Source organism: Salvia miltiorrhiza, chromosome 8 (assembly GCF_028751815.1).
Source record: "Salvia miltiorrhiza cultivar Shanhuang (shh) chromosome 8, IMPLAD_Smil_shh, whole genome shotgun sequence".
NCBI lineage: Eukaryota > Viridiplantae > Streptophyta > Magnoliopsida > Lamiales > Lamiaceae > Salvia > Salvia miltiorrhiza.
In genome coordinates this window covers 6,924,396-6,949,942 of record NC_080394.1, presented here as the reverse complement: position 1 = coordinate 6,949,942, position 25,547 = coordinate 6,924,396, and the positions used below count along the sequence as shown (strand labels likewise).

At 37.5% G+C, this 25,547-nt stretch overlaps 4 protein-coding genes and 1 non-coding gene across 7 annotated transcripts; 2 read left to right on the top strand and 3 right to left on the bottom strand.

The window, feature by feature from the left end:
• The first annotated feature begins 491 nt into the window (after positions 1-491).
• On the top strand, positions 492-1,316 carry LOC131000620 (histone H2AX-like). The gene is made up of 2 exons (XM_057926636.1): positions 492-800; positions 913-1,316. The coding sequence occupies exons 1-2, from the start codon at positions 597-599 to the stop codon at positions 1,138-1,140; spliced, it is 432 nt and encodes a 143-aa protein (XP_057782619.1). The 5' UTR covers positions 492-596; the 3' UTR covers positions 1,141-1,316.
• Positions 1,317-1,497: 181 nt separating this feature from the next.
• On the top strand, positions 1,498-1,570 carry TRNAA-UGC (transfer RNA alanine (anticodon UGC)). The gene has a single exon. It is a non-coding gene; the product is annotated as a tRNA-Ala (tRNA).
• A 204-nt stretch (positions 1,571-1,774) lies between these two features.
• On the bottom strand, positions 1,775-2,737 carry LOC131000619 (uncharacterized). The gene has a single exon (XM_057926635.1). The coding sequence runs from the start codon at positions 2,288-2,290 to the stop codon at positions 1,844-1,846; it is 447 nt and encodes a 148-aa protein (XP_057782618.1). The 5' UTR covers positions 2,291-2,737; the 3' UTR covers positions 1,775-1,843.
• A 180-nt stretch (positions 2,738-2,917) lies between these two features.
• Positions 2,918-12,154, bottom strand: LOC131000523 (nodulin homeobox-like). The gene is made up of 18 exons (XM_057926478.1): positions 11,834-12,154; positions 11,466-11,547; positions 10,727-10,852; positions 10,486-10,644; positions 10,007-10,090; positions 9,800-9,931; positions 9,419-9,637; positions 8,697-8,825; positions 8,443-8,538; positions 7,791-7,952; positions 6,656-6,756; positions 6,430-6,521; positions 6,225-6,347; positions 6,082-6,151; positions 5,838-5,901; positions 4,277-4,792; positions 4,114-4,148; positions 2,918-3,929 (listed from the first exon to the last, which is right to left on the bottom strand). Exons 2-18 carry the CDS (start codon positions 11,535-11,537, stop codon positions 3,131-3,133), a joined length of 2,979 nt encoding a protein of 992 aa, XP_057782461.1. The 5' UTR covers positions 11,538-11,547; positions 11,834-12,154; the 3' UTR covers positions 2,918-3,130.
• Positions 12,155-13,804: 1,650 nt separating this feature from the next.
• On the bottom strand, positions 13,805-22,261 carry LOC131000518 (sister-chromatid cohesion protein 3-like). Of its 3 annotated transcripts, none has more exons than XM_057926470.1 (22): positions 21,974-22,261; positions 21,668-21,860; positions 21,063-21,175; positions 20,885-20,977; positions 20,510-20,670; positions 20,193-20,429; positions 19,921-20,065; positions 19,648-19,826; positions 19,394-19,539; positions 19,194-19,321; positions 18,385-18,558; positions 18,025-18,186; positions 17,705-17,905; positions 17,493-17,630; positions 17,211-17,414; positions 16,936-17,080; positions 16,419-16,525; positions 16,052-16,186; positions 15,335-15,597; positions 14,796-14,920; positions 14,241-14,531; positions 13,805-14,097 (listed from the first exon to the last, which is right to left on the bottom strand). In XM_057926470.1, exons 1-22 carry the CDS (start codon positions 22,016-22,018, stop codon positions 14,084-14,086), a joined length of 3,399 nt encoding a protein of 1,132 aa, XP_057782453.1. In that variant the 5' UTR covers positions 22,019-22,261; the 3' UTR covers positions 13,805-14,083. The 3 variants fall into 3 exon arrangements, with proteins under 3 accessions (XP_057782453.1, XP_057782454.1, XP_057782455.1); XM_057926471.1 differs by having other exon boundaries at positions 14,241-14,525; XM_057926472.1 differs by having other exon boundaries at positions 21,668-21,855; positions 21,974-22,244.
• Positions 22,262-25,547: the final 3,286 nt, after the last annotated feature.

The window sequence follows — 25,547 nt, the reverse complement described above, 5'->3', positions numbered from 1 at the left end:
CTTTACTGAATTAATTTGTGGTCCATGGTTTGAATCTCATAGGTGACGAAAATTTTATTTATTTTAAATACATGGTTCGAATCTCATAACTGCAATTCAGTTAATGTGATGAAATGTTCGGTCCGTTCAAGATTCAAACTCATGCAACTTATTGGTATATTCTTTGTGATTTTAATTAGGCCGTGTGTGTTGTCTTTAGATAATATGTCATACCAAAACATAATTTGATGTTTATGATTAAAAAATTACACATACATATTAATGTATTGTTTGTATTAGCCCAAATAATATGTTCATCATATATGGGCCCATATTTCTTAGAAATTGACAGCCCAATTACTGAAGTGGGAACTAGATCAACGCCATGCTGGCAATCCTTGTATCTACTAATCAACCAATAGAAAAATAGACCGGTGAAAATCAGAAAAAGCGAAATCCACGCTGGCGATCCGCGCAAAGATGCAACCAACCAATCAGAAGACAGACACGCACCCTTATATAAACGACCCCCTCCCAAACTACAATTCATCACTCTCAAGTTTCATCCACCAAAATTCAAATTTCAAAAATCCCTCCGAAAAGAATCCACCAAAGTTATGGGCGGAAAGACTACGGCAGGGAAGACCATCAGCGGCCGTGGAGTGGCTAAATCAAAGTCGGTCACCAGATCTTCGAAGGCCGGCCTCCAGTTTCCCGTCGGTCGGATTGCTCGTTTTCTCAAGAAAGGTCGCTACGCTCAGCGCGTCGGATCTGGATCTCCCGTCTATCTCTCCGCGGTCCTTGAATACCTTGCTGCTGAGGTAATCATTTAATTGATTTGTTTTCTTTTGTTACTTTTGGAGAATTTGATTTGCTACTTCTATTATTGGCCAATAGCGGTAATTTTGGTTCTTTTGTTTTGTTCATAAATAGGTTTTGGAGCTTGCTGGAAATGCGGCGAGGGACAATAAGAAGACAAGGATCGTTCCAAGGCATATTCAGTTGGCTGTACGGAACGATGAGGAGCTGGGGAAGCTTTTGGGGTCTGTGACGATTGCTAACGGTGGCGTTTTGCCCAACATTCACCGCACTCTGCTGCCGAAGAAGGCTGGTGAAGGCAAAGGAAAGGGAGAAATTGGGTCCGCGTCTCAAGAGTTCTAGGGCTAGATGCTGTTATCTTATGAAATGGTTGTAGTTTGTTTTTGTTTATAGCATTTGTCCATTTGCAGAAAAGTGGACCTTTTGTTGATATAGATTAGATTATCTTGGGCTTATGTATTGCGATTTAACAGTGTGAAATCCTTTTGATTTTATGAAAAGATATTAGTTTCTGCTTCTATTTGTGTATGGTTGTTGCTGAGGTTTGTACGAGTTTTTCTTGGTAAACTGTAAGCAATATGTAGGTCCCTGTAATGTTAATTGAATAATTTCTATAAATTTTGGAATTAACGACTGAACTTCATAGTATTTTCAGCAAATATTAAACAAAAAATAAAATGACAATTTATTTTCAAGAAAGGGGATGTAGCTCAAATGGTAGAGCGCTCGCTTTGCATGCGAGAGGCACGGGGTTCGATCCCCCGCATCTCCATCTTTATTAAATTTTTTTTTTAATTCTTTATTTTTATTTGCGTCTGCTGTAATTTTCTTCCCCAGTGTTCGTGTTGGTTTCTTTCTGCTTTACTTAGCTGAAGTATGCTCAACTTATTTCGTGATTTTGCTTTAAATTTGGGAATTGACAGTAGCTTTACTTAAGCTTTTGTTGGAATAGACTGATTAAAAGATTCATTGTGGATAAAAAAGAGAGAGAAATTGAATTTTATTCAAGGTTTAGTGCAAATTTGCGAAAATACAAAGGAAGTGGCTAACGCGGGGGCGGAAAAATACGTGAATGAGCGGAGAAGACAGCTTGCTGCACATATTTGTTGGCGGCGCGTGGATCAGGTGCCCACCGCATCTCGCTCAAATTGGGCGTCTCCACGAAAGGCATGGTGAATTCGCCCACTTTCTCCACCGTGCCTCTCTTGCCGGCCCTCAGCAACAGACTGCTGCGGCTGTAGGAGAATATGCCGTTCCTGAGCACCAATATGTCGCCGGCCTCCACCGCCTCGCACTCGTCGCCCCAGAGCTGGAAGTGCACGGCGGCAGTCTCGTCGGCGACCAGCGCCAGGCATGTTTTGAACTGGCCCTCCATAGCCACGCGGCCTTTGTCCACCACTATGAATTTGGCGTTTATGTTGTTCTCGGCTGCTGGCACGATGCTCCTCAGAGGCTGCACCATCCGCATCGCCGTCTGACTTTTCTGGTTCATGTCGTTTGATCGAACACTTGGTGCCCTAACCTAGAAAACAAGATGGTTTTCTCAAAAGAAAAAAAAAATGAAGAGATTGAAGAAGTTGGTGGCGGATCAAAGGGTCTGAGTCAATCTCTTTTTTTTATTATTGTTTTTTCTTTGACGAGTGAATCAATATTTTGTAGAGTCTTCTGCAACTTTTTAAAGCCCAATGAAATTATTAGGAGAGTTGAAAAGCCTGAATATGTTACCACTCACCATTTATTTATACATAGAATAAATGATTTATAGTAGTTCCAGCCGGAAATAGTGAATGAATGACTAATGGAGAATTAATAAGTACTATATTTTGCTTCAAGTTTAGGTATAAGTTTAATTATTCAGGTCAAACACCGCTTCGAGTACATGATTGTAAGTAAATATTTAATATTTGTTCCTTTCGAAAATAAAAATATATTGACTTCTTTTAATAATTCTGGAATTGGGAGAAGATATGGAGTAATCTTGCGCCCCAAATATCCAATATTCTAGAGTGTTCACCGATAGACACTTCATTTTTGTGTTCAATACATAGTAACATGAAAAATAAAAGTTGTATGATAACATTACACCATCAACTGCAATATCAAAATTTACTAAACATCATTTAATGCACAAGCAAAATTGATTTTTACTAAAACTAAGTCAATAGTTAGAGAAGAATCATGAATTTACTTGTGAATACAGCAGACTGAAGTGGGCATCTCTAACAGGTAACAACAACAAAATATTCTCCATTAGCAGCAGCAGCAGCTACATTTGCTTAGCTGCAAAGCTTGAAGTTGAAGAACAAAATAAGGCTCAACGAGGCCGTTTGAATCATCGAGGAGGCAACCGGGAAAGTTTGTCCGAATCCCACAGAACTCTCATCACACCAAGCCTTTTCTCAGCCTGATAGAACGAGTTGCCCGTGGCTTCCACTGGGTGCGGAAGGTCAGCAAATCTATCGATTGATAGTTCCTTGATGTCAACTACGCACATCCCAAATTGCTCCAAATCCTCCCCACACCATTTCCCACGTACTTGAAACACCGTGCCCTTCCCAATCTCCTGTGCTTTCTCGCCTACAAGCATCACGTATTCCCCGGGCTCAAAGTAGAGAAAGAGTTTCTTTATATCCCACAAGACTCGCATTGAACCAAATCTTTTTTCAGACTGATAAAATGAGTTGCATGTGCCTTCCACCGGGTGTAGGACATTGGAAAATCTATCGATTGAGAGCTCCTTGATGTCCACGACACACGTGCCAGATTGGTCCAAGTTATTCCCACACCAATGTCCACCAACTTGAAATACTGCACCCTTCCCAACCTCCCCCGCTCTCTCGTCCACAAGCATTACATATTGCCCCGGTTCAAGGGACGGGCTTGGTCTTGCAATATCCCTAGGTGCAGCACACGAAGTCCCCAAGTCTTCATCAACAGTAGCTGCCACTGCAGTGTCTGTAACCTCATCACCGATGCTCCCTCTTGCAGAAAATGAGACACGAGCATCATCCATAGAGCTCCTGGGTGAGTCAAGATGCCCAGAGACTCCTGGTCTATCAGCACTATCTCCATCATATGACACGCGGACATCTTTGGCTGCACGTGCCAGCCTAGCTTTCCGGTTATTAAGCCTGAACATTTATTACAGAATAATTAATTATCATTGTAATGCAACGCATCAAATTATTGAAATATAAAATTAACTTACACACACAATTTAAATGCAAACTCAATTTATGGTAAGTAAGAATGTCAAACATTTAACCAAAATCATATGATAAAACATGAACTCACAGAACAGATATGGGCCCCTACCAATTTTTTAGCCTTGAAGTTGTAACCTCAGCACCCTGAGAAAGATATATTAAAAACTGAACTTCATAGAGAATAAAACCCATAGATAAGGCATTATAAATCATTTTAAAAAATAAATGGTATTCTGAGTATATCACAAAATAAAACATATTTATTCACTCACATGAATACTCAATTTATCAGCCCACAACCGTAATGAGGTTGCGTTGCGGTGCATATCAGGTTCATCTATAAGTGCAGATTCAATAAGTGCTATCTGTTTATCATTCATTATGGTTCTCTTGCGTTTCCTTTGCTGCTTCTCTTCAGAATGCATAGCATCAACCTTCTCCTCTTCAGCAGCTTCGTCAAAGCTACTTCCTTTGATATGATCAACATCCATGTGGGTCTTTCCTCGAGTGGGGCTGGAATCCGACCCACTAGTTTCAAAGGTTCGAGCATCTTTCTCATTTTCCCGCGAATTTATAGAGGGCCCATTGGATTTGTCCTGTTCCATCATCCCAGCATTCTTCCTATCAAAAAATTGCTCATCCCCATTCCTGCTGGCATCAAAGTGATCCACTTCTCGGAAACTAAGGAGTCTTAGGTCCAGCGTACCCATGTTGACAACATTATTGCCTTGATTTGAGCTTATTTGTCTGTGCAAGGGTGAAGAACGCACCACTGCATTTTTCCCATCCTAAACCAATTAAGAAAGCATAAAATTTCAAGAAGAAGTTACAATAGTTAAAAGATAACTAGAAAATCTTGATCTAGCAGGACCATGTGTTAGTCACATACGGATATCTGTGCAATCATGGATCAAATGGATCAAGCACATCGCCAAATAAAAATGTTGATAATTCAAAGTTGCGCTGGAGCTTGAATATACTGTTCAACATAATAAGAAGTTTGTGATTATCAACTTGTAGAGGTCCCAAGGTGACCATTGGCTAAATCACATAACGTTTAACGGATAACTAAACCTGAAATCTGGACAGTTACAATAATACCCCTCTAAATTTATAGATTGCAAAAACCTCTGGATGTTCGTCTCCATTGGCAAAATGCAACAACTATTTATGATCACTTAAACATAATTTTCACATATTATCTTGCATAAACAACATTGCTAGTGCAGTTAGGCAAAGCCAATAGATGGAAAGTACAGTTTACAAAATAGGACATAGAGGATGTCAATGTACATTTAATACCTCAAGAGAGTACTTGCATTTGATAAACTAGTGTTGTTTCTGTAAACTGGCCTTACTAGTCGGATTAATTTTTAATTAGCATTATTGGAAGTTATATAACTTCCTAATGTGTTAGAAAAGTTAATTTCGGCTAGATAATGCCAATGGCCAAAAGAATTACAATGAAATCTGTCATCCCAAGACAGATTTATTTTCATAAATTCCTCCAGTAGTGTAGTTTGATCTAGTTGAATCAAAGACAACATCACAACTACTGTAGAAGAGGAACAAGGATACCTCACAAAGAAGAGGATACTGATGCAAAATGCCCACTTGCACTTATGTAAACTAAAACAACTTTTTGCAGGAAATTATTAGTCTATAAATTAAATTATAGACAAAATGACCAAAATTATATGGAAAATGGTTAGTGATAAAGAAAAGTGTGCAAAGGTAAAGATCATTTATATTAAGATCCTGAAAATAGATGCACTTGACACTGTTTGGAAAAAAGATGAAAGCTATCTGTAATTCAAGCCAGAGAGGTTTTACATGGACTAGATGGTCTTCAGATGCAGCAGGAGCGATCCGGGACTCAAACTGACTTATAAATAACCTACAAAGAAGATTGTTAGTCTTAGATAGCCTTATAAATTAATGCAGCAAAGAATGCACTCATACACATATGGAATAAACGTGTTGAGTGAAGTGGGCTTATTACAAAACAAAAAGTGTCTATAGGAAGCAGAATAATTCCCTGATTTCAGCATGGAAGGAAGGCATATATTTAAATTACCTCAGCAGTTGTACATCATCTTCATTCAAAAATCCTGGAACTAAAGACTCTGCATGACTTAACAGTGAACCTACATGCAAAAGAGTAATTAGAATATAGACATTTACTCAATTAACCAAGGCAAAAGTTAGAAGTAGTCATACACAAGTTCTTGCTAACTGTGGAAACTCTGTCAGCTTCTGAAGTAGAGAAGAATCCATCTGACAGTTTCTGATACTCCTTCTGTATGAACCGAATGAACTTGTTGAGAAACAGATCCTTCTCATCTGGGATTGAAACAAATCTTATTAGTTAAATAATATCAAACAGCATACCCTGATTGAAACAGGAAATTACTAAATCATTTACCCTGGCATACATCAGGAACAAAACAATGAAGGTTTGCAATCACTTTAATCAATAAAGATGTTCTCTGATGGGCATAAGATGACCGAGGTACACTGCAAGGTCAAGGGGTCAATTAAATTTAATGTGTCTATATACATTCAGGGAAAGGACATTTCAAAACATGCAATACTTGTAACTGACTAATTTGGCGAAATAAAAACTATCGAGGAGTGGTAAAAAAACATACTCCAATGGTGCATCCTCTTCAGAAACTAGAAGATCAGATGAGCACCAGCCAGATAAAAACTCTCCATGAGGGAGTAGAAAGATTGCCGCCAAAGCTTCCCTCTAAAGGAACACATTGGAAGGGTCAGAAAAAAAGAAAAATGCAGGATTCCTCGAGCAAAAATTATAACAATTGACAAATTAGATAACTTCTAGGCCAGGAAATCTTAGTCCTGCAGCAGCAGTAACTTAAAAGAATTGGCATGTATGGTATGTCACATACCAATTTTCAGTTACTCTTGAGACATGAAACATCGCACAAAATGAATAAATAACCATCACATTGACAAATAGTTGACACTCTTCTAACTAATCATTTGGATATTTCTTTGTAATGACAAAAAAGAAAATGAGGAAATGGTGTCACTTGAACAGTTCGTGGTAGTTTTTCAATTAGATAATTAAAACGACAAATAAAAAAATGCCTGTAAATTTACAAACTCATTGAAAATTATAAAATGTGCTAAAAACATATAAACCACAGTTTAGGATGCCCTCTTTATTAAATTTCACAAGATACCAGCATCTACAAAGATTTAGTTGGTTTGAGTTCACAATTTGCCTTCAGATTCTCAGACACACACTATGCTTGCAAAATAACATGCAAATAAAAGAATGTGTACCCAGAATGCATATTACCATGTAAGACAAGCACCTAGGTGACCATCAAGTCTAAAATATGGTGCTAAAACTTTCGCCTGTTCATTCAAAAGTTGCATTCATAAAATTAACATCCATTTATTAAAACCTGCATTTGATCTTAGAAAATCTGTTCAAGCACATCATTAGTGTGTTTGAATAGGAAAAGACATTCTCTAAACATGGCTGAATTATGGTGTACCCATTGCAGCTCCATGTATGAAAACCAATAAGTTATTTGTACATCATAATGACATGGGTAAACTGTTCTAAGGAAGGGTTATCTTTCAATTTTGCACCTGTAATGTTCAGATATCATGCTTGTGTCTTTTCGACCTTTAATCATGCAAAGCAAAGAATCCATACCAGGGAAGCACCGGCATAAACACAAACACACACACAAATGAAAATGAATGAAGCAACAGCACTCTACAAAATTTAAACTTAGCTGTACTTACGAAGTTTATCATGATGAATGATCGAAAATTTGAATCATCAGAGAAGACATCTGCCAGGCGCATTGCATTAAGTTCCAGTTGCCCCTTTGGGTAGCTTACCTCAGAGGGAGCATTTAACTGTCTGGAATCTATACCAAACATTTTCTTCAGCAAGTCAAGAACCTATACAAAACAAACGCCCATAATACCACCAAGTTAGGGGTATAAGAGTTAGCCATGTAACAAATATAAATTAAGCTTATGAAGAACAGACTAACAAATTGACAATTGTGCAGTGTATGTATAGAAGGCAAAATATTCTCCAAATGCAGATATTGAAATGCTTATTGTACAGTAAATACTATAAACATTTGTTTAGACCCAATTGTGACTGGGCAATACAACAAACTGGGATTATAATAAGCATGAATTGAAAATCATAAGATGCATAAGTTTGAAATGTGTGGCATTTAAGTTTTCTCGATATTTGAAATTCTGCAACACATTTAAAGATTATTTTATTTTCAGAGTACAATCTTACTGGTTGTTCAATGTATTTATAACATCAGATCTAAATGATCTCGGACGAATGTTTTTCTATTATGAACACAAAGAAATGATTCTGAGAGATGACAAAAAATGAAAATAAAACTTTAATTCTAGAAACTGATACCTCGAGTCCAACGGACTTTGCCATATCCTGACTTGCAGCATTGCTGGCCACCTCATCCAGGTAGGATACACTTTCTGCTTCACAAAGGTGCAAAAGCTGCAAGGGAAAATATCACAGTTACTTAAAAGAAAGAAGGGCCTGTTCACACAACCATACCAAGCATAAGCTCATCAAAAATCTGAGGTCTTCTGCCTTTATCAGCAGTTATAATATTGAAAGACATATCCACTTATCTTAATTGGATGTAAACTCACAATAGATAAAGCTTTAGATTTCAGACGAGAGATAGCAGCCATGTACGAGGAAGTATTGTCTGAGCCTGATAACTTTAAGTTCATGACGGCCTGAACCAGAATAAGAACACCTCCATTGCCACACAACTCCTGGAATTAATTAACAGGTGGAAGTAAAGAAAATGATAAAGAAACAAAAGGGGAAAAAGAAAAAAAAGAGAAAGTAATCAGGAATAAAGAGGGATTCAGTAGTGTGAGATTTAATTTTAACCAATGAGATTACAAGAAGTGCTATTGATAGAACATGCAATGTACTAAATCACAGTACTAATCTAGCTAAGTCAACAAAAAATAACTGACGACACCACACTGTAAAATAATTTGGCTTGTATTGATCCTAGTAATGGTTGCAATCCTTTGTAGCTAACAGAAACTTTTTCACCCAAAGTCAAATGTAACAAGCAAATCCTAGACCATACAGGAGACTGACATTCATCAGATAAAACAGCAACGGATAAGCAAATCAAGCTGATTATGGAATCTCTTACTATCTCACATGGAAAAAAATAAATCAAGTTATCCAAATGAAGTCCTACATGAGTGAATTCAGATGTACAAAACTTCCAGCTCAAGTTTCCTGGAGCGGAAGACATGTTTTCACCACATGTGATGTCACAAAGAAATGCCAATGCTTTCAGGCAGTGAATACGCTAATCAGATGAAAGGAAAGAATCTAGCAAAACCTTGTTCTTAACAACGCATTCCCGAAACAACTTTTGCTGACACAGAGACTGTAGAAATTGAAGAGAAGAATCACACTGCTGGCAGAGGTGATTCAAGGTCTCTTCAGCAGTAGGGGAAGCACTTCCAGATGAATCATCCTGTTGAGCAGACAGTTTGGTATGCAGAAACTTGACATCAACACAAACAGCAGCAAATGCTGCCTCCATGAATATGTCCACCTGCGACCAAATCCACTTACTCAGCCACAACATCATTGAACAAAGTTTTGAAATAACAACAACCAACAAGATGGAGCAGGAAAATTTAGTCAATGTTATAGAAATATAAAGCAAGTGATTTACATGTTTTCAGTTTTCACTGAAAATTTCCTGGATTGCTACCTTGTAATATGCAGTCAAAACTTGAGCAACCTCTTGGTACTGTGGAGAAACAATAACTGTCAACAATTTTAGACTGCAAGCAACCAGAGCTGAATGAAGAAGAACCATGTCATTGGGAATGGTGTGAGTTTCCTGGATACGAAATAGTCAGTACACATCTACAAACAACAAATAAAGATCTAAAATTTCAAGACAATGAATATTGACCTGTCTGTATGCACCAAGGAGAACTAGCAGATAAAAGACCAGGTCAATTAGCTGTTCTGATATCTTCACATCATCAAGCAATATCTGAAGAAAACAAATGAATGAAGGGGCATACAGAGAATGTATATGTGTATAACCACATCATAACACATAACAGGTATGTATCCAGAAGTTGAGAAGATGACAATAATTTTCAAGTACAAAAACAAGGAAGATAGATTGAAGAAAAAGCTAGGATCAATTGAAGATAAGGAGCTGGGAAAAAACCACTCCAAGAAAATACAAGCCACAAGTAAAGCAACCAAGTCAAAATAAAGATTTAATTTCCATCCCTTTAATGTTTATTCAGCTTGCATCAATCTGCACACACATATCCAATTATAAATGTGATAAAAGGCTTAAACTTTTGCAAATTGAAACAATTTAGACCAGTATTATCTGCTTGATATGATGATAAATATAGTATGACTTCTGATAACCTGCTCAATTTTGGGCACCCGAGAAGCAAGATCGCACATGGAATGCAAGAGAAGAATTCCACATAACAAGTACTTGAATGTGGATTTGTCCCTTTCCCAAGCCATAATCACTGCAATAAGGTGAAGAGGAAGATACCTAGCAAATTTTTCCAAGTCAACCTGCAATGATCATGTGATTCAAACATTTGCATTCCAAAGTTTAAATAGGAATCAATATAGCTATTTATTTCTTCCTAATAACCTGTATGCATGATCCATCTTCAGCAATGTGCCTAACCACATTGTTCCCAGAATCTCTGATTAGTTTTCCAAGCTGTTGAGGGCTAAGCTCGTGCAGTCCCTTGACCGCAGCAATTAAATCAAGGGCCTTTATATAAAACAGAACAGAGTTAGTCATTAAGGAACCTTATGGTTTCTGAACACATAATCGAACTGATTCAAACGCCACCAAGGTTAAGTAGAGGAAGTTTGTGTCGAGAGTGAGGAGGAATTCAGCAAGCACAAAATGTAGTTCACTGGTGATATACTTTTTGCACATAATTACTGAGCACAGACAATATTTTTGGTCGCAATCCAATCTTTTTTACCAATATATACTCCACCACATTAAATGATCCACACCACCACTTTATTATGAATTTATGAAAATAGTGAGTATATAAAATCTTCCCCAATGAAATGCACAGAAAACACCTTAAAAGAACCCTAGTTAAAGTATTAACAAAATAGTAATTCAAGTGTGCAAATATCGATGCAAAATAGTAATTCAAGTAAACAGGAGTAACTTAACTCTCTAGAGATAGCCACAATGAAAAGTTCAAGCCAAGACTAGACGAGGAAAAAGGAGAGCCATCCAGCTCATGCAAATTTCAAAACGCATAAACATAAGGCCTTGACATCTTTATTAAACTTCGGCGTTCATTTAATAACTATTGCAAAGAAGCTGACGGATCGAACCAGTTCCCTTTTACTCAACTTACCACCTCAGGTCGGCTTCGAAATAAACTGTTGGCCAGCTCAGTGCTGGTGGACGCTTCGTTTGATGCCCTCATTCTTCGGAATCTATAAAAAGCATAGTTATTTTAGGGGGGAATAAGAAAATAAACAACTCCATCAAATAAAAACACATTTCAAGATTTTAAACACACAGCGGCATGTATGAACATATATTTCCACTTCAAAGAAAACTGTGCATGACTGCTCTACGCAAAACAAGCGCGACTGCACGCAAGTTTTTTGGTTTTTTTTGTTATGTACGAACCTAAACGGCATAATTGACAGAAAGATTCCTGAAAGAAAATAGAGACAAAATTTAAACCCTCTCAAAAGCCCTAAATATACAACATACCTCAAAAATTGAAAGAGAAAACAGCGGAAAATACTATTTCGAGCGAGGAGAGCGGTGAATTGCAGAGAGCACAAAAATGGAAGCAATTCAAGTAAGGCTCGAAGCGCAGTGCGCAAATCTTTTTCAATTTTGTTTCCTTTTCATGAAATTTTTGATTGATAATATATATGTAGTGTGCACCATGGAGTGGCACACGATGCTACTATACGCCGCGGTGGCGTAGGCTGATTAGCCAGGTTCGCCTAAATCAAGAAAGTTTCATAAGCTGACTATTATGCCCCTCAAGTCTCTTGTGAGTTGCGGTCAAGTTTAATTTATTTTTTTATTCTGCCGCGGCTTTCTTTTTTCTTTTTTCTTTTTTTTAATTATTATTATTACATCTAACATTTTCACTCTAGCATTTGCTGTATACACAAAACATGATAATACAATTTTATGGAATTGTGGTGTTAGCTATGGTGTTGCGTTGCAGCGTTTCATATGCTATTGATCTTACATTACTATAATAATGTAGTATAAAACAGTTATCAGATAAATAACATTTGTCTTTGTCACTAATCTTTATGTTTTATCATTGAGATACAATACATATTATTCAAATTATATAAAGTTCAATAACATAGAAAGTTAACAGACGTCGTCCAAGTGAATGACCATCATGCATCATCACGGCGAGTTCTTATTTTCAAATACATTACTACTTGTTACCATTTTAATCATTAACTTTTCTTGTTTTTTCAATCACTTAAATTTTCGTTTAAATAATAATAATAATAATAATAATAATAATAATAATAATAATAATAATAATAAATTGTAGGTACTTGTGTTAATAAATATCTCAACTGCCTGTTTAGAGAGACTCAGACTATAGTTAATAAAAATCGCATCTTATAAAATCGATAATAATATAGTATTAAATTACGTTTACATTGTGAGTAAATATAATGATGGTTTATTGATTCAAAAACGTTCTAATAATGTTTTATAAAAAGAAATCATCTGTAAAAGAAATATAATATATTATAATATGTGATTAACAAAAAGAAATCTACTTTGTACGGAAAAGCAAAACGAATAGAACTCTAAATAAAAGTACTTGTAACAAATTGCTTGTTTTTTTTTTAAGCTTGTTTTGAATCATAATGTGTTTATGAAGTTACATTTTTACAGGATACTTGGACATTTATTTTCAACTTGAAATCCAATCTAATTAGTGAATTTAAAAGAATACTATACCCATAAAATCACTTGAAATGTTGTTAGTGTCTCGACGTGAATTTCATTTATTTTAAAGTCTGGTTCTACATTGTGTGTCGACGTAGCAGCTAACGTATTCATTGGAATTTTCAAAAAAATATTGTACAGTATATATTTTAGGGAACTGGACAGGACTGAATAATGTGTACGATTTTCAAATGATGATATAATCATATTCCAATTTCGACGATTTCCAGTTACGGTATAAGCTTATATTCGACAAATGAACAATGGTGATTATTATAAGTAGTTTAAAGACAGTTACTTCCATTCATTAATCTGTATTTGCTCCAAATATTGAATTAGTTGCACAATCACGATGATCTGGAAAAACTTAGAACCAACCAACTTCTGATCTGACCCTACTTTAAAAAGTAACCCAGAATTTACAATGTTTTTGTGATACAGAAACTGTAGTAGCTGTACAACCAACACAATAATGTATCAGGAATATTACATAAACTGGAGTATTTTTGTTTGCTAAGTTGGGAACAAAATGTAGTTTAATTTGAAATTAGCATCATCCTAACCTATTTATTATGCTTCTCTCTAACAATGTCTTGATTATCCCTCCACGTACCGCATAAAATATTTTTTACAAGTACCACAGTATTGAATTCATCTTATGCCCAGGATTAGCGTCATACATGGCTAGATTTCAGAAAAATGTACTGGCAGAAATAAATAAAAGAATGATCAACTATCTATACATACTATCAACGACCTTATAAATACGAGGTTAAAAGGTTCGAGCAGCAGCAAAGATTCCAAACAATTATCATACCGAAAATAGCACATGACATCCTGTGGCAAATTTGTACACCTACGGAATCATCTTATGGAAGCTGTGAGCAAAAGTGCGACAACAAAATACACAGACAAACTGTAGCTTCATAACTTACATGACACGACACTGCCCAGCTCGATTATCATTGGAGAGGTTCCAACTCTTCATGTCCAGAAATTGCTTCATTTTGGTTTGACATTTTGCTAACTGGAAGCCCCTACATCAGGAAAACGTAATTTTATACTAGTGAAATGAAACATAAAGAAGAGGGAAAGTAAGAAATCGGCCTTATTCTACTCCTCAAGCGGCAGAGGCATGAAAAAAAGTCATATATATACACACACACATATATATATGTACCAGAAGTTTTTGGGGTCGTCAGCTCCTCTGTTGCTCGGTCACTGTCTACTGTTCTTGTGTGGCTCTTAGAAACCCTTAATGATCTTAGCTTGGATGATGCTCTAAGTGAGTTTATCAATGGTTCATCCTCTTCTTGCTTGTCTTCAGCACCTAAATCCTGATCAGACCCACTAATTGAATCTTCTTCTTCACTTGAATTTTGCTCATCAAAAAGCCTTTTTCCTTGTAGAGTCTGCTGCTTGCGTGGGCGACCACGCCGTCTTACGGTTGTGCCTTCTTTACCATCTGCAACTTTATGCACATCAGGTTTTGGTAGTTAGCGTAGTATAACCCCAAAGTTAAATATCACTAACTTCTGATACCTTGTAATATGTATTGTTAAACTAAATGTTTTCAATAGAGAGATATACATAACCAGAGAGCATAAGGCGTGTCAGACATTATACCTCAAGCCAAAAGAAGGCATGACTTGTCTTAAGTTCTCAAAACTCCGTTTGCCCCCCCCCCCCCAAAAAAAAAAAAAAATTATTGTCAAGAATCTGAAGCATGGAGTACCTTTGGCAGCTTCATTTTTCAAATATTTCTCGCGAAGGCTGTCTAGAAATGTGTAATAGGCACGCCAGCCACTTGGATCTTCATCCGTCTTCAAATTTTCAGTTCTTCTCTCAACTCCTTTCATACTAGTCAAATAACAAGTAAATGTGTAAATTTATTTGTCACGTTACATTTTAATATAAAATCCTAAGCATGTATTTGGAAGATCTGTTGAAGCCCATATGCAGCTGTACGCATCTGCTACGCTTCTCACAAATCAAATTTAGCAATAGGAATATGCTATCAGAAAATGATAAGATCAATATTACGCTAAGCTGATTTCTTGTAGTTCATTAATTATTTTATTCGACTTAAGAGGATTAAACACAGATTCTAATGTATATAAATGACTTAAAATAATCCACCAACTACATATTAATCCATTTATAAACTGATACTTCCCACAAAAAGAAAAACACAATGTATTAATAAGTGCTTTTATGTGATTAGTTTCTTTCATGCCTTTTTAATGTCAGTAAAATTGGAAGAGAAGCTCTTACATGTCAAATATGTCAGACGCAGGAAGTTTGGATACAAAATGAAGCATTGCACCCTCGAGGAATGACAGCTGCTTTGGTGCTTCTGCAAATGCAAAATTGATACCTTCTCTGACAATATTCAATATTTCAGCTTTATACTTGTTTCGAGCAGCACCAACGTACGACCCAGACAGCCGAGCAGCAAGATTTTTACATTCCTGGAATTTCTTGCTTGATATTTCATCATCACCAGAGGAAATTGCCACCAGATACCTTTGGTATGCCTAGTCAAAACATATAAACACTGTCACAAAGCTTTAATTACAGAAATTTGATCTTCGGTGCTCTTTCTTTATTGATGCTATCACACGACTTAATGTGGATCCCCTCGAGGGCCCATCTAACCTCCTTCTCTCCCCCCCCCCCACTCCTACCCAAACAACTAACCACAAATTCCAAAAATAAAATAAAATACAACCCGCTAACCATGAGGCTGTACTATGTCAGCATTATTTTTTATTTTTTATTTTGATAAATTAACAAGTAAATAAAAAAATTTAAAGACCGCACCACGGTGGACTCGAACCCAAGACCTCTGGCCTTGGGCATTAACCACACTATTATCAGCATTATTGTCACATCCTTTGATGAAGGAAAACCGGAAAATGAAAACATTGAAGCAGCCAAAAAAAAAAAGTTAAAGACCATAAAAAGTAAGTGGGTAATTAGTAGCCTTACCCTTTTCAGGGCTTCTAAAAGAATATTTGAGATGTCTCCCTTTTTCTTTAAGGAAGAGATTAGATGCTTAACTATCTCGGCGACACTAGCACTATACTTCTCCAGATGAGAGATGACCTCTGGGGCAAGATGTTCCTGCAGTCGGAACACCATACATATAACAAGCATGCACATATAAGTCAAATCACTTTTAAACTTTAAAATAGCTTTATCTTTCCCTAAAATTGACAAATGTATCAGGAACTAACACACACAGAGCAAAGAATAAGAATTATAAGCAAAAAATATCGCAGGGCATAAAACAGTATATGGATTGACACACAGAAATCATATCAATAACTAGAAAGAAACGAAAAGGTAGAGATACCTTAGCAACTGTATCAGTAGATACTAATTTGGCCAGAGCAAACATCACCATGTCAGCATTATTCTCCTCAATATATTCTCTGTTTTCTTCTTCATCTTCTGGATCATCTGCAGCGAATCAGAGATAAATTTAAAATACATTATTTTTCCAGAAAAAAAAAAAAAAAAAAAAAAACATTACATATAATATAAAGAAACAAACATGCTCACGTAAAATTGTTTAACAAGTACTTTAGGGATGATTTCATTGGTCAAAGTACAGCAAAAGCAAGCAGGCAGCAGGACCAGCAATCTATATGATTTTGCGAAGCCAAAAGAAATAGCAAAATCTAACAAGAAAAGACAGACTTGGAAAGGTGGGACTTTACCACAGCCATCAGGGTAAACCAGATCTCTTAGTTGGAATGCTTTGAAAATTATGAGCACATGCATAAATATTCATGCAGCTCAATAACAGCATATTGAATAATTACAACATATTTAAAACTGTACCAGTTAGAAGAGATACAGTCAACTACCTGAAACATCAAGCAGTTGCTCGCACATCCTCCAGTACTTTTCAATAATGGTTACATCTGGACTATACCCTAAGATTTCCAGCTTTGTTAAAGCAAATTTAGTCCTTTTGAACAAACACCAGGTATCTGCCAGAATACCACAGACCTACCAAAAGTATGCACACCAGCAGAGTCAAACAAAATAGTAATTCTAAAATTCTTTAAAAGGCCAAAACAGTAAGTGGCAAACAAGGCAGAGCTGATAAGTGAGAAATCATACGAAAGAGAGTGCTAACCCGATATGCCAGCTGAGTTTTAGACCTAATATCACTATGAAGTTGAAAAGAATCACGTAAAAAGTAATCAAGTTCTTCCAACAAGGCATCACGCTTCCCTAACAGAGAAGATAAAGATGCCTCTGAAACTGTTTCACTTGATAGAATGGAGTAGAGGCACCAAGAGACATGAAGGAACATATTCAGAAGCAAAAAAACAACAACCTGTATCGCAAAGCATGATGTCAAGAAACATGATAGAAGAACAAATGATTGTGCAATGAAGACATTTAGTTTGCAGACCTCATCATCCATGTTCCTGAAACTCTGAAGAATATGTACAAGGTCTTGATACAAGCTGTCTAGAGGAACTTTGTGCGATAACTGAAGTTCATACAACCTTTTCAGATTTACAAGCAAGGAGTATTCATCACCACCGTTCTGCGCACAAGAAGCAAGTCAATCCTCAGATCATCATGCAAATACAGAAAATATAAGCTTTGTGAGATTTCTACCATAACATCTTTCATAGCCGATTTTAATTTGGCAACCAAATCATCCTCAAGGTCCTTGATCTGATTTTGGGCAAAGTCTTGCAATTCTCCTTGGCTCTCAGAGGAACAGAACTTAATTGCCTTCACACATGCTCTCAAATTATCCTTCTCCCCATGCTTGAAAAAGGCCTCTCTCATAAGTTTAAGAACAGCCCTGAAGTTCTGCAAAAGACATTTTCCACAACATATATTGTATCACTTTTGTGTTAAGACTTAAGAGTACCATGTCTTGTACAACTATATAGATTAAACCATGTAGAAAAGCAATTTAAGGTATTCACCTGTTCCTGTCTCTTAAGAGAATAAAGCTCAAGATTCATGTGGGGAATAATTTCAACTAGAGGAGCCACTTTGTCCTTGTCAGGCATAAATTTGCGTAAGAGCTGGGGATAGGTCTTCATCATGGCAACTGTTATGTCGCGCTTACTGTTTTCAAACATTTCCTGGTAATGGTAAAGCAAAAGCATGGAATTGGATACTGTAGAATTTGGTTATAATACATTGCAGGGTCATAATATCTTTGTTGATAAATACAATTGAAGAAATTCAATAAACAGCTGCAGTGGATTAAATATAAAACAGAATTGGAATTCTGACAGAAAAATATTAGAAAAATGATGATAAAACAGTAATAATATAACCTTCTGAGCTTTGGTATGATGTGGGTTTCTATTGTCAGTAGCAGGAACAATCCTCTCTCCTACTGCCTTCCTAACTGATGCAAAGAGAAGCCGAATCAAATTTGTAGCATCTGCATCATCAAGCTCAGCTGATGGGTTATCTGCCAGAAGCATACGAATGATGCACTTCCAATCCTGCAAGTACATTCACTCCTTCACGAGGCAGCCAATTTATGAACAGACACTAGTATGATTGGAAATCCATCTGGTTCCACTGAATTTATTTAAACAACTTTCCAGCCACATAATTAGGAACACCTAGAAAATGGTTCAGATATAGCAATACAAGAAAAGCCATACTTCCAGGAAGAAAAGAACGTGAACAGAAAAATGGAGAAGAAGCCAAAAGAGATCGTGCATGAAGTGAGTACATCAACAGTGAATAGTATAAAATATATGTATCATCATTAATTCATTATCTTCATAACCTAGGAACAATCACTGACCCACTTAATTTTGATGATTCATGAACCTAGTGTGCTTCTACTCAGTACTCACAACAAAATAATGTTACATTTTGAAGCTAGGTGAAATTAATAGTGTAGATGACATTAGCAGGAAACCTCATTCTTTTGATTTCTTTGTTCTTTTCCAGTAAACTAATTGAACTAGGAAAGGGTGAGAAAGATATATTCGAGCGACAAGCACACCAAAGCAACATCCCAAAAACCACGATATATATCCTTTTTACGTTTCCAACTACTGCTCTCCAAATGTTTTAATTGAATTTATAACATGCATATCACATGTTACCATTAGCAGTTACGTACTTTCATGGCCCCCATGTAATCCCAGATATCATCAATGACATATGAACTCAGAATGGGATCAGCTGAAAATTCTTTGAGTATCTTCAACATTCTATTGATGTGGACCTCTGGAGAATCACTATCACTGCCTGAAAGAAATAACATAGGTAATCAGGCAAATTAAAGATTAAAATATAGATGCATCTGAAAACAACGGTAACCTGTTGAGAGAGATTGTGAATTATTGAACTTCTGAGCAATCAAATGGTCATGTACTAGGGCTCCAATGGCGCGTCGAACATCAGGTGGGTCATCAATTAATAAGTCATAGAAAGAACCTAGTTCTTCATCAGGCACAAGTTCATGTCTGCAATATATCCCAAAACCCCTAATCAGGACAAGTTTTGAAGTATGATCACCATGCCCCCCCCCCCCCCCAACCACACACACACCAAAACATCACAAGTTGTTGTACCTTAACAGCTGTTTTACAAGCCCTATTGCACATACTGAAACAGAAATGTCAACATCGTCAGCCAGCTCAAGCATCCGTTTATAGAATCTCTGAGTGAAAAGGCTCAGAGATGGCACATTGACATCCACCTCATAAAGATTTTGCAATGCCAAGACAGAGATCTTTCTAACACCAGAACTCTTCAAAGCAGATGGATAATGAGAAAATGTTCAGCATTTGGAGGAAAAATAAAGACTCGAACGCTCAACAATAATCTAACCAAATGTAACTTACTTTGTCGTTCAATGTCCATCCAAGATACTTCAAATATAAATCCTGCAAGAAAAGCGAGGGATATGACAGTACCCACACACCAAGCGACTCTATACACGACATTCGAATATCTGGGTCAATGTCTCGGTAACGATGCACGAATAACCTTGAAAAAAAGTAAACAAGATGAACTTCAGCATTGAACTGATATAAGTGCCTTAAACGGCATGAAAAATAAGGAACAAAATCTTATCACAGTTAATGAACAAAACTTCAGCATAAAGATAATGTACCCAGTAAAGATTTTCCTCATCATCTCTTCCAGTGTAGTTATCTTCTCATGTGTCATTGATAACCTTTTAGTGAGCGACTCGACTCGAGGTCCATCAATCTTCTTCTTGTTTTCAGCATCTAACTGTCTCTGAGTGGTTGCCCTCTGTGGACCAAGGATTTTAGCAACATTGATGAAGGACGTGACAAGTTGAAGTCCCATCAATGATGCAATTTGACGATAACTTCTAGGAGGAGTACTGCCAAACACAAAACCACAAGCTTAATAAGCTACTTTGTTCTATTTAATTTTCCTGGTAACTTGATTTCATGTACTTACCATGACAACGCAATGATGTAGTCCAAACATCTGTCAAATAATGACTGATCAAACAGTGGTCCATTCTGACATTCGCTGACCAAATTGTCCCAGAAATATACAAGATTATCTTTCAAATGTTTGAATCCTCTTTTGGAACTCTGGTAATCCTCAACTTCCCCCTAAGTCATAATTGTTAAGAAAAATCTTGAGTTTCATAAGTTTTAGGTCATATGGTTGCCCACATGAGGCTTATCTGTGGTGACCAAAGACACAACCCTATGTAAAAAACCAAAATATTCTTTAAAAGTATAAATATTCTTGAGAATTAGACAAATATGTTTCATTAGCAAGACAAATGTATAATGCATTTGATTCGGTATAAGCAAAGGATACCCTTTTTGCCATGTTAACAAGAGCAACAACCACATCATCAACGTCAGTCTCATCAATATTCTCTTCAAGAATACTATATTTTGCTCCGCAAGCCTGCACGTGATAGTGCACTTAAGTAGCAGCATAAAGTGATTAAATCTGGTCATAAAAAATTGATCGGAACACAGCATATAATAACCTCAAATAGCATAGTTAAGAGTTCAGCCATTGCGGATTTTTGGTTCCTCTCGTAGTGTTCAACCCATCTTTTGACTACCTCTGGAATTTCCTTCCCATCACCTTTAATAACCTCTGAAGAACAAGAAAGATGCATTTGTCATACACATAATATAATAAACACAATAAGATAAGAAAAGGTATAAACTAACTCAGGTCCTCCCTCTCCAGACTGCCCATAATATATGGTAAATGAACTAAAGAGCAGCAAAATTAGCCTGAAATATACAGTACAGTAATTTCATTCTCGAGGCAACCAATCTAGGCAAAACCAGCTAACCCCAAACTAGAAAAAAGGAACCACACAAGACAGAAAAGAACGATGGGCTGAGCATACAATAAAGTAAACTCGGTCTGAGAATGTTTATTTCTGAGATTATTCGAGGCCAAAACTTATACTGGGGTTGCAATAGGATAAAAAAGTGACCTAATCGCTTGAAAATAAGATTTCAAGCCCTATAATTTAAGTTGAATGATTAGAAATTTGAATAGATTTTACACAATTCTAATTACAAACACCTTATTGGTTTAACTGTCTCTAACTGACTAGGAGAAAAATGGCGGTACCAATCAAAGTGTGGTCGGCTTTACGAGCGGCTGCAGCCGAAGTTGAAGCACCTTCATTAGCTCTATTTCTCTTAGCTTTGGGGCGAGGTTGTTGAAATTCATCCGAAGATTCTTCCCTCTCTTCTTCCAATAAATCTTCAATTCTGTCTGTGCGAGTGAAATCGGCTTGCTTGACCTCAGCCCTAGGTCTTTTCTACTCGAACACAGGCATCAGCAATTATGCATTAGTGGATAGCAAGTAAAATTAGGGTTCAGAAGCACATCGAGGCAACATCAAATCTGTGAATTGAAGTGTAATTAACTAACCGAACGGCGAGTAGCTGTATCCGGCGCAACTGGTTCCTCTTCCATGAATTAACTGTAAATCTAATTCACTGTTAATCAAATGTCACGGATTATGGTATGCCAGAGTGTAGAGAGAGAGAGAGAGATGAGGGCGTTGAAGAATAGAGCGATTAGCTCCGAATAAGTGATTAAATCTTCCCGCCAGTTGAATATAGTAGTGGAAGTAATCGAAGACTGGAGCGGGAACCCAAAATGGTTTACTATCAAGTCAAAGTTTTTCTCTTCCCTTTCACCCATTTTGTTGCATTTTTGTATCAACTATTAGAGCAACTCCAATGCTGGTGTCTTAGAGGGGTGTCTTAGGAGTGGGCCCCACCTAAGACACACCTCTCTCCAATGGATTGTGTCTTAGGTGGGTGCTTAGATCCTCATTTTCACAAAATTCATATTTCTACACTTTTATTTTTAAAATTCATATTTTATTAAAATTTAAATTCTACATTACAATAATTTAAAAACATAATTTAAATACAATAATAATAAAAAAAATTACAATAATTTTCTAGGGCTCAAAAATTACAATAATTTAAAGACATAATTTAATTTTCTAGATGATTTTTAGATAATGAAAGGAATGGAATTAAATTGTGATATATATATAGATAAAGGGAAAAAAGAAAAAAAAATACACATTTCAGCCGTTGGCCCCAACGGTCACTTTATATATATATATATATATATACACGGTTATATTTATAAAAAAAAAAAAGGAATTTCGATTTTTTTTTTAAAAGGGCGCGTCCGCCGGACGCGCCACACACGCCTCGCCTTCGCCCCGGGTCTCTGCTTCGCCTCGGCCTCGGAACTGGCCGGGTCTCCAGCGCGGGCAGCACTCCAGCGCACCGGATCGATGCGAGCTTCGCCTCAAGCGCTGGAGTTGCTCTTAAGAGCATCTCCACCGCCAGTGTCCAAGGGAGTCTCGATCCAGGGCTTAGGGAGGGCGGCTGCACTGGAGACGTGCCCTGATGCGAGGCCGTGTCTTGGCGGAGACCCGGGGCGAAGAGAAGAAATGGTTGGTGCGACGCGCCCCATTTAAAAAAAAAAGTTGAAATTCGTTTTTTTTGAAATATTGTCGTTTGAATTTTTTTATTTTTTTTTAAATTCGATCGTTGGCTTCCAACGGTATTGTGAGATTTTAATATTTTTTTTCACTTTACCTATATATATCCCAACTTAATTCCAATCATTTTATTACCTACAAATCATCTCCACAACAAAAATTCTCTATAAGAAATGTCTTCCTCATCATCAAGCCACGAGGATGAGCGATGTGCTCAAGAATTTTCCAATCTTGTGCAAGAATTTAATCAAATTGTTCAAGCTATTGGTGATCTGGATGCGCAACCTCGTCGGTGGCGACGAAGAGTGGCAAAGAAGGCCTACATTCATCGGGACCGTGAAGCCGGCGCTCTACGTTTGCACGCGGATTACTTTGCTGAAGGCGGACCGTGAAGCCGGCGCTTGAACAACGACATCAACGTGTTCAACAACTCGACGTTGTTCAACGATCGACTGCAAGGAATGTGGGTGTCGGTCACATATCAAGTCAACAACGCCTACTACACAAGTGGGTACTACTTGACTGACGGCATCTATCCCAATTGGCGGGTATTCGTGAAGAGTCCTACACATCCGACGGATCCGAAGGGGAAGAGATTCAAAGTGATGCAGGAAGCGTGTAATACCCCGTTTCCCTGAGTTAAATTTAGAATTTATTTTGAACTTAGATTTAAGATGATTCACGCCGGAATGAGAAAAAGAATTTATTTTTAATTCCAACACAAATGATTTACAAAAACATTTGTAAATTTAGTTATTAAATTTATATGCATTACATATTTATTTAATTGAGCATCGATCATTTACACGAACTATTTTATTTAACGAACACTGAACGATTATTACAGTTTTCATAGTACAACCCGGAAGATTTTTATTTTATTTTATTTTATTACTTCCATCTACTCCTACACCCACCTACTCCATCAGCCACCATATGCCACAACTTTATAGCTTTTTGTTGAGACACCTCATTCACCACCATACCTTTCAATCATACCATTCTCTGCAATCATACCATACACCTCATTCATCACCATACCTTTCTCTACAAAGTCATTTCACTTCAATAAAGGATCTATCTTTTCCCTCACTTAGCATCTTCGATCAATCTCATTTCTCCCTCAAGTTACTCTCTAGTTCCAACAAACCCAAAGAAATCCAAGTGCAGAGCTCAGCCATATTGCGAATGGATCAAATTGCCACAAAACTCAGATTTCAGCAACTCAAACCAGAGGTTTCATCTTTGAATCTCTCTATCTATTTTATACTTGCTCATTCAGTTATGACACTGCAATTGTAACACATCAAACCTTCACATACTTTCATCTCATCATTTCGGTGCATATGTATACACATTCATAAAGAACAACAATTTCTTAAAATCACCAAGTGTTCAGACATACAATTTATGTGCATATAGATACATATATGAAGCATGCCAATTTTGATGTATTTTTGAAAAATGGAGTCGAGAGGGAGGCTAGGCGCTGCGGCTCTGCCGTTGCTGCCTAGCCACGGTGAAGAGTGGGGAAGGAGATGCGGTCGGTGGTGGTGGTTAGCCACTGCCGGAGACGAGGGAGAACATAAGGGAAATGGGCGGCGGTGGTGGCAGCTTGGTGGCTGCTACTCGCTGGGAATTTGAGGGCGGCGATGGTGGTGCCGCTGCTGCCCGGCCACAGCTGGAGAGAGAGAGGTGGTCTGGGCTGGGTATTGCTGAGGGTGTCGGCGACGGTGGCTCCGGCTGCTGCTGTCGCCGAGAGAGAGACCGAGGGAGGGCGACGGCGCTCGTCGTCGCCAAGGGGGATTCAAGGGAGAAGTGACCAGAGATGACGCCCTTCGCCGGAGACGCGGCCGCGGCTTGACAGCGGCAGGGGGAGACCGGAGGAGATTCGAGGGAGAGAGAGAGACGGCAGCCTTCCAGCCGTGAATTCGCCGGGGTTGGAGCAGGCGGCGGCGGATCAGTCGAGAGAGGCGAGCAGTCGGACTGATTTGTGGGTGTGTGAGTCTTGACCATGGTTGTGAGTTAGAGAGAGATCAGAGGGAGTCCAGGCGGCGGTGGCGGCTTATCCGTCGACGCCGGAAAAGAGAACGAGGAAGAAGGAGGCTGGGCGGCGCAGCCGCTAGATGTGTCTGCGTTTGTGTTGTGAGTGTGACCGAGAGAGGGAGTAGGGAAGAAAAGGGGGTGGGATGTTGGGCTTTAGGTTTGGGTTAGGAGTTGGGTTTTAAATTTGGGCCGGGTTTTTAATTAGTGTTGGGCTGAAAATTTTGTTAGAGAGTGGGCCGATTTAATTAGTAGTGGGCTCGAGTCATGGGCCGAGATTTTATTTATTTTTGTTTCAGCTGGGCTTTTAATTTTTAAATCTGTTGGGCCTTTATTAATTTATTTAATTGGATTTATGCAGATTTTTATTTAAAGGAGATACACTATTTTAATTAATTAGACTTATTAAGTTTGATTAATTATTTTAAAGAT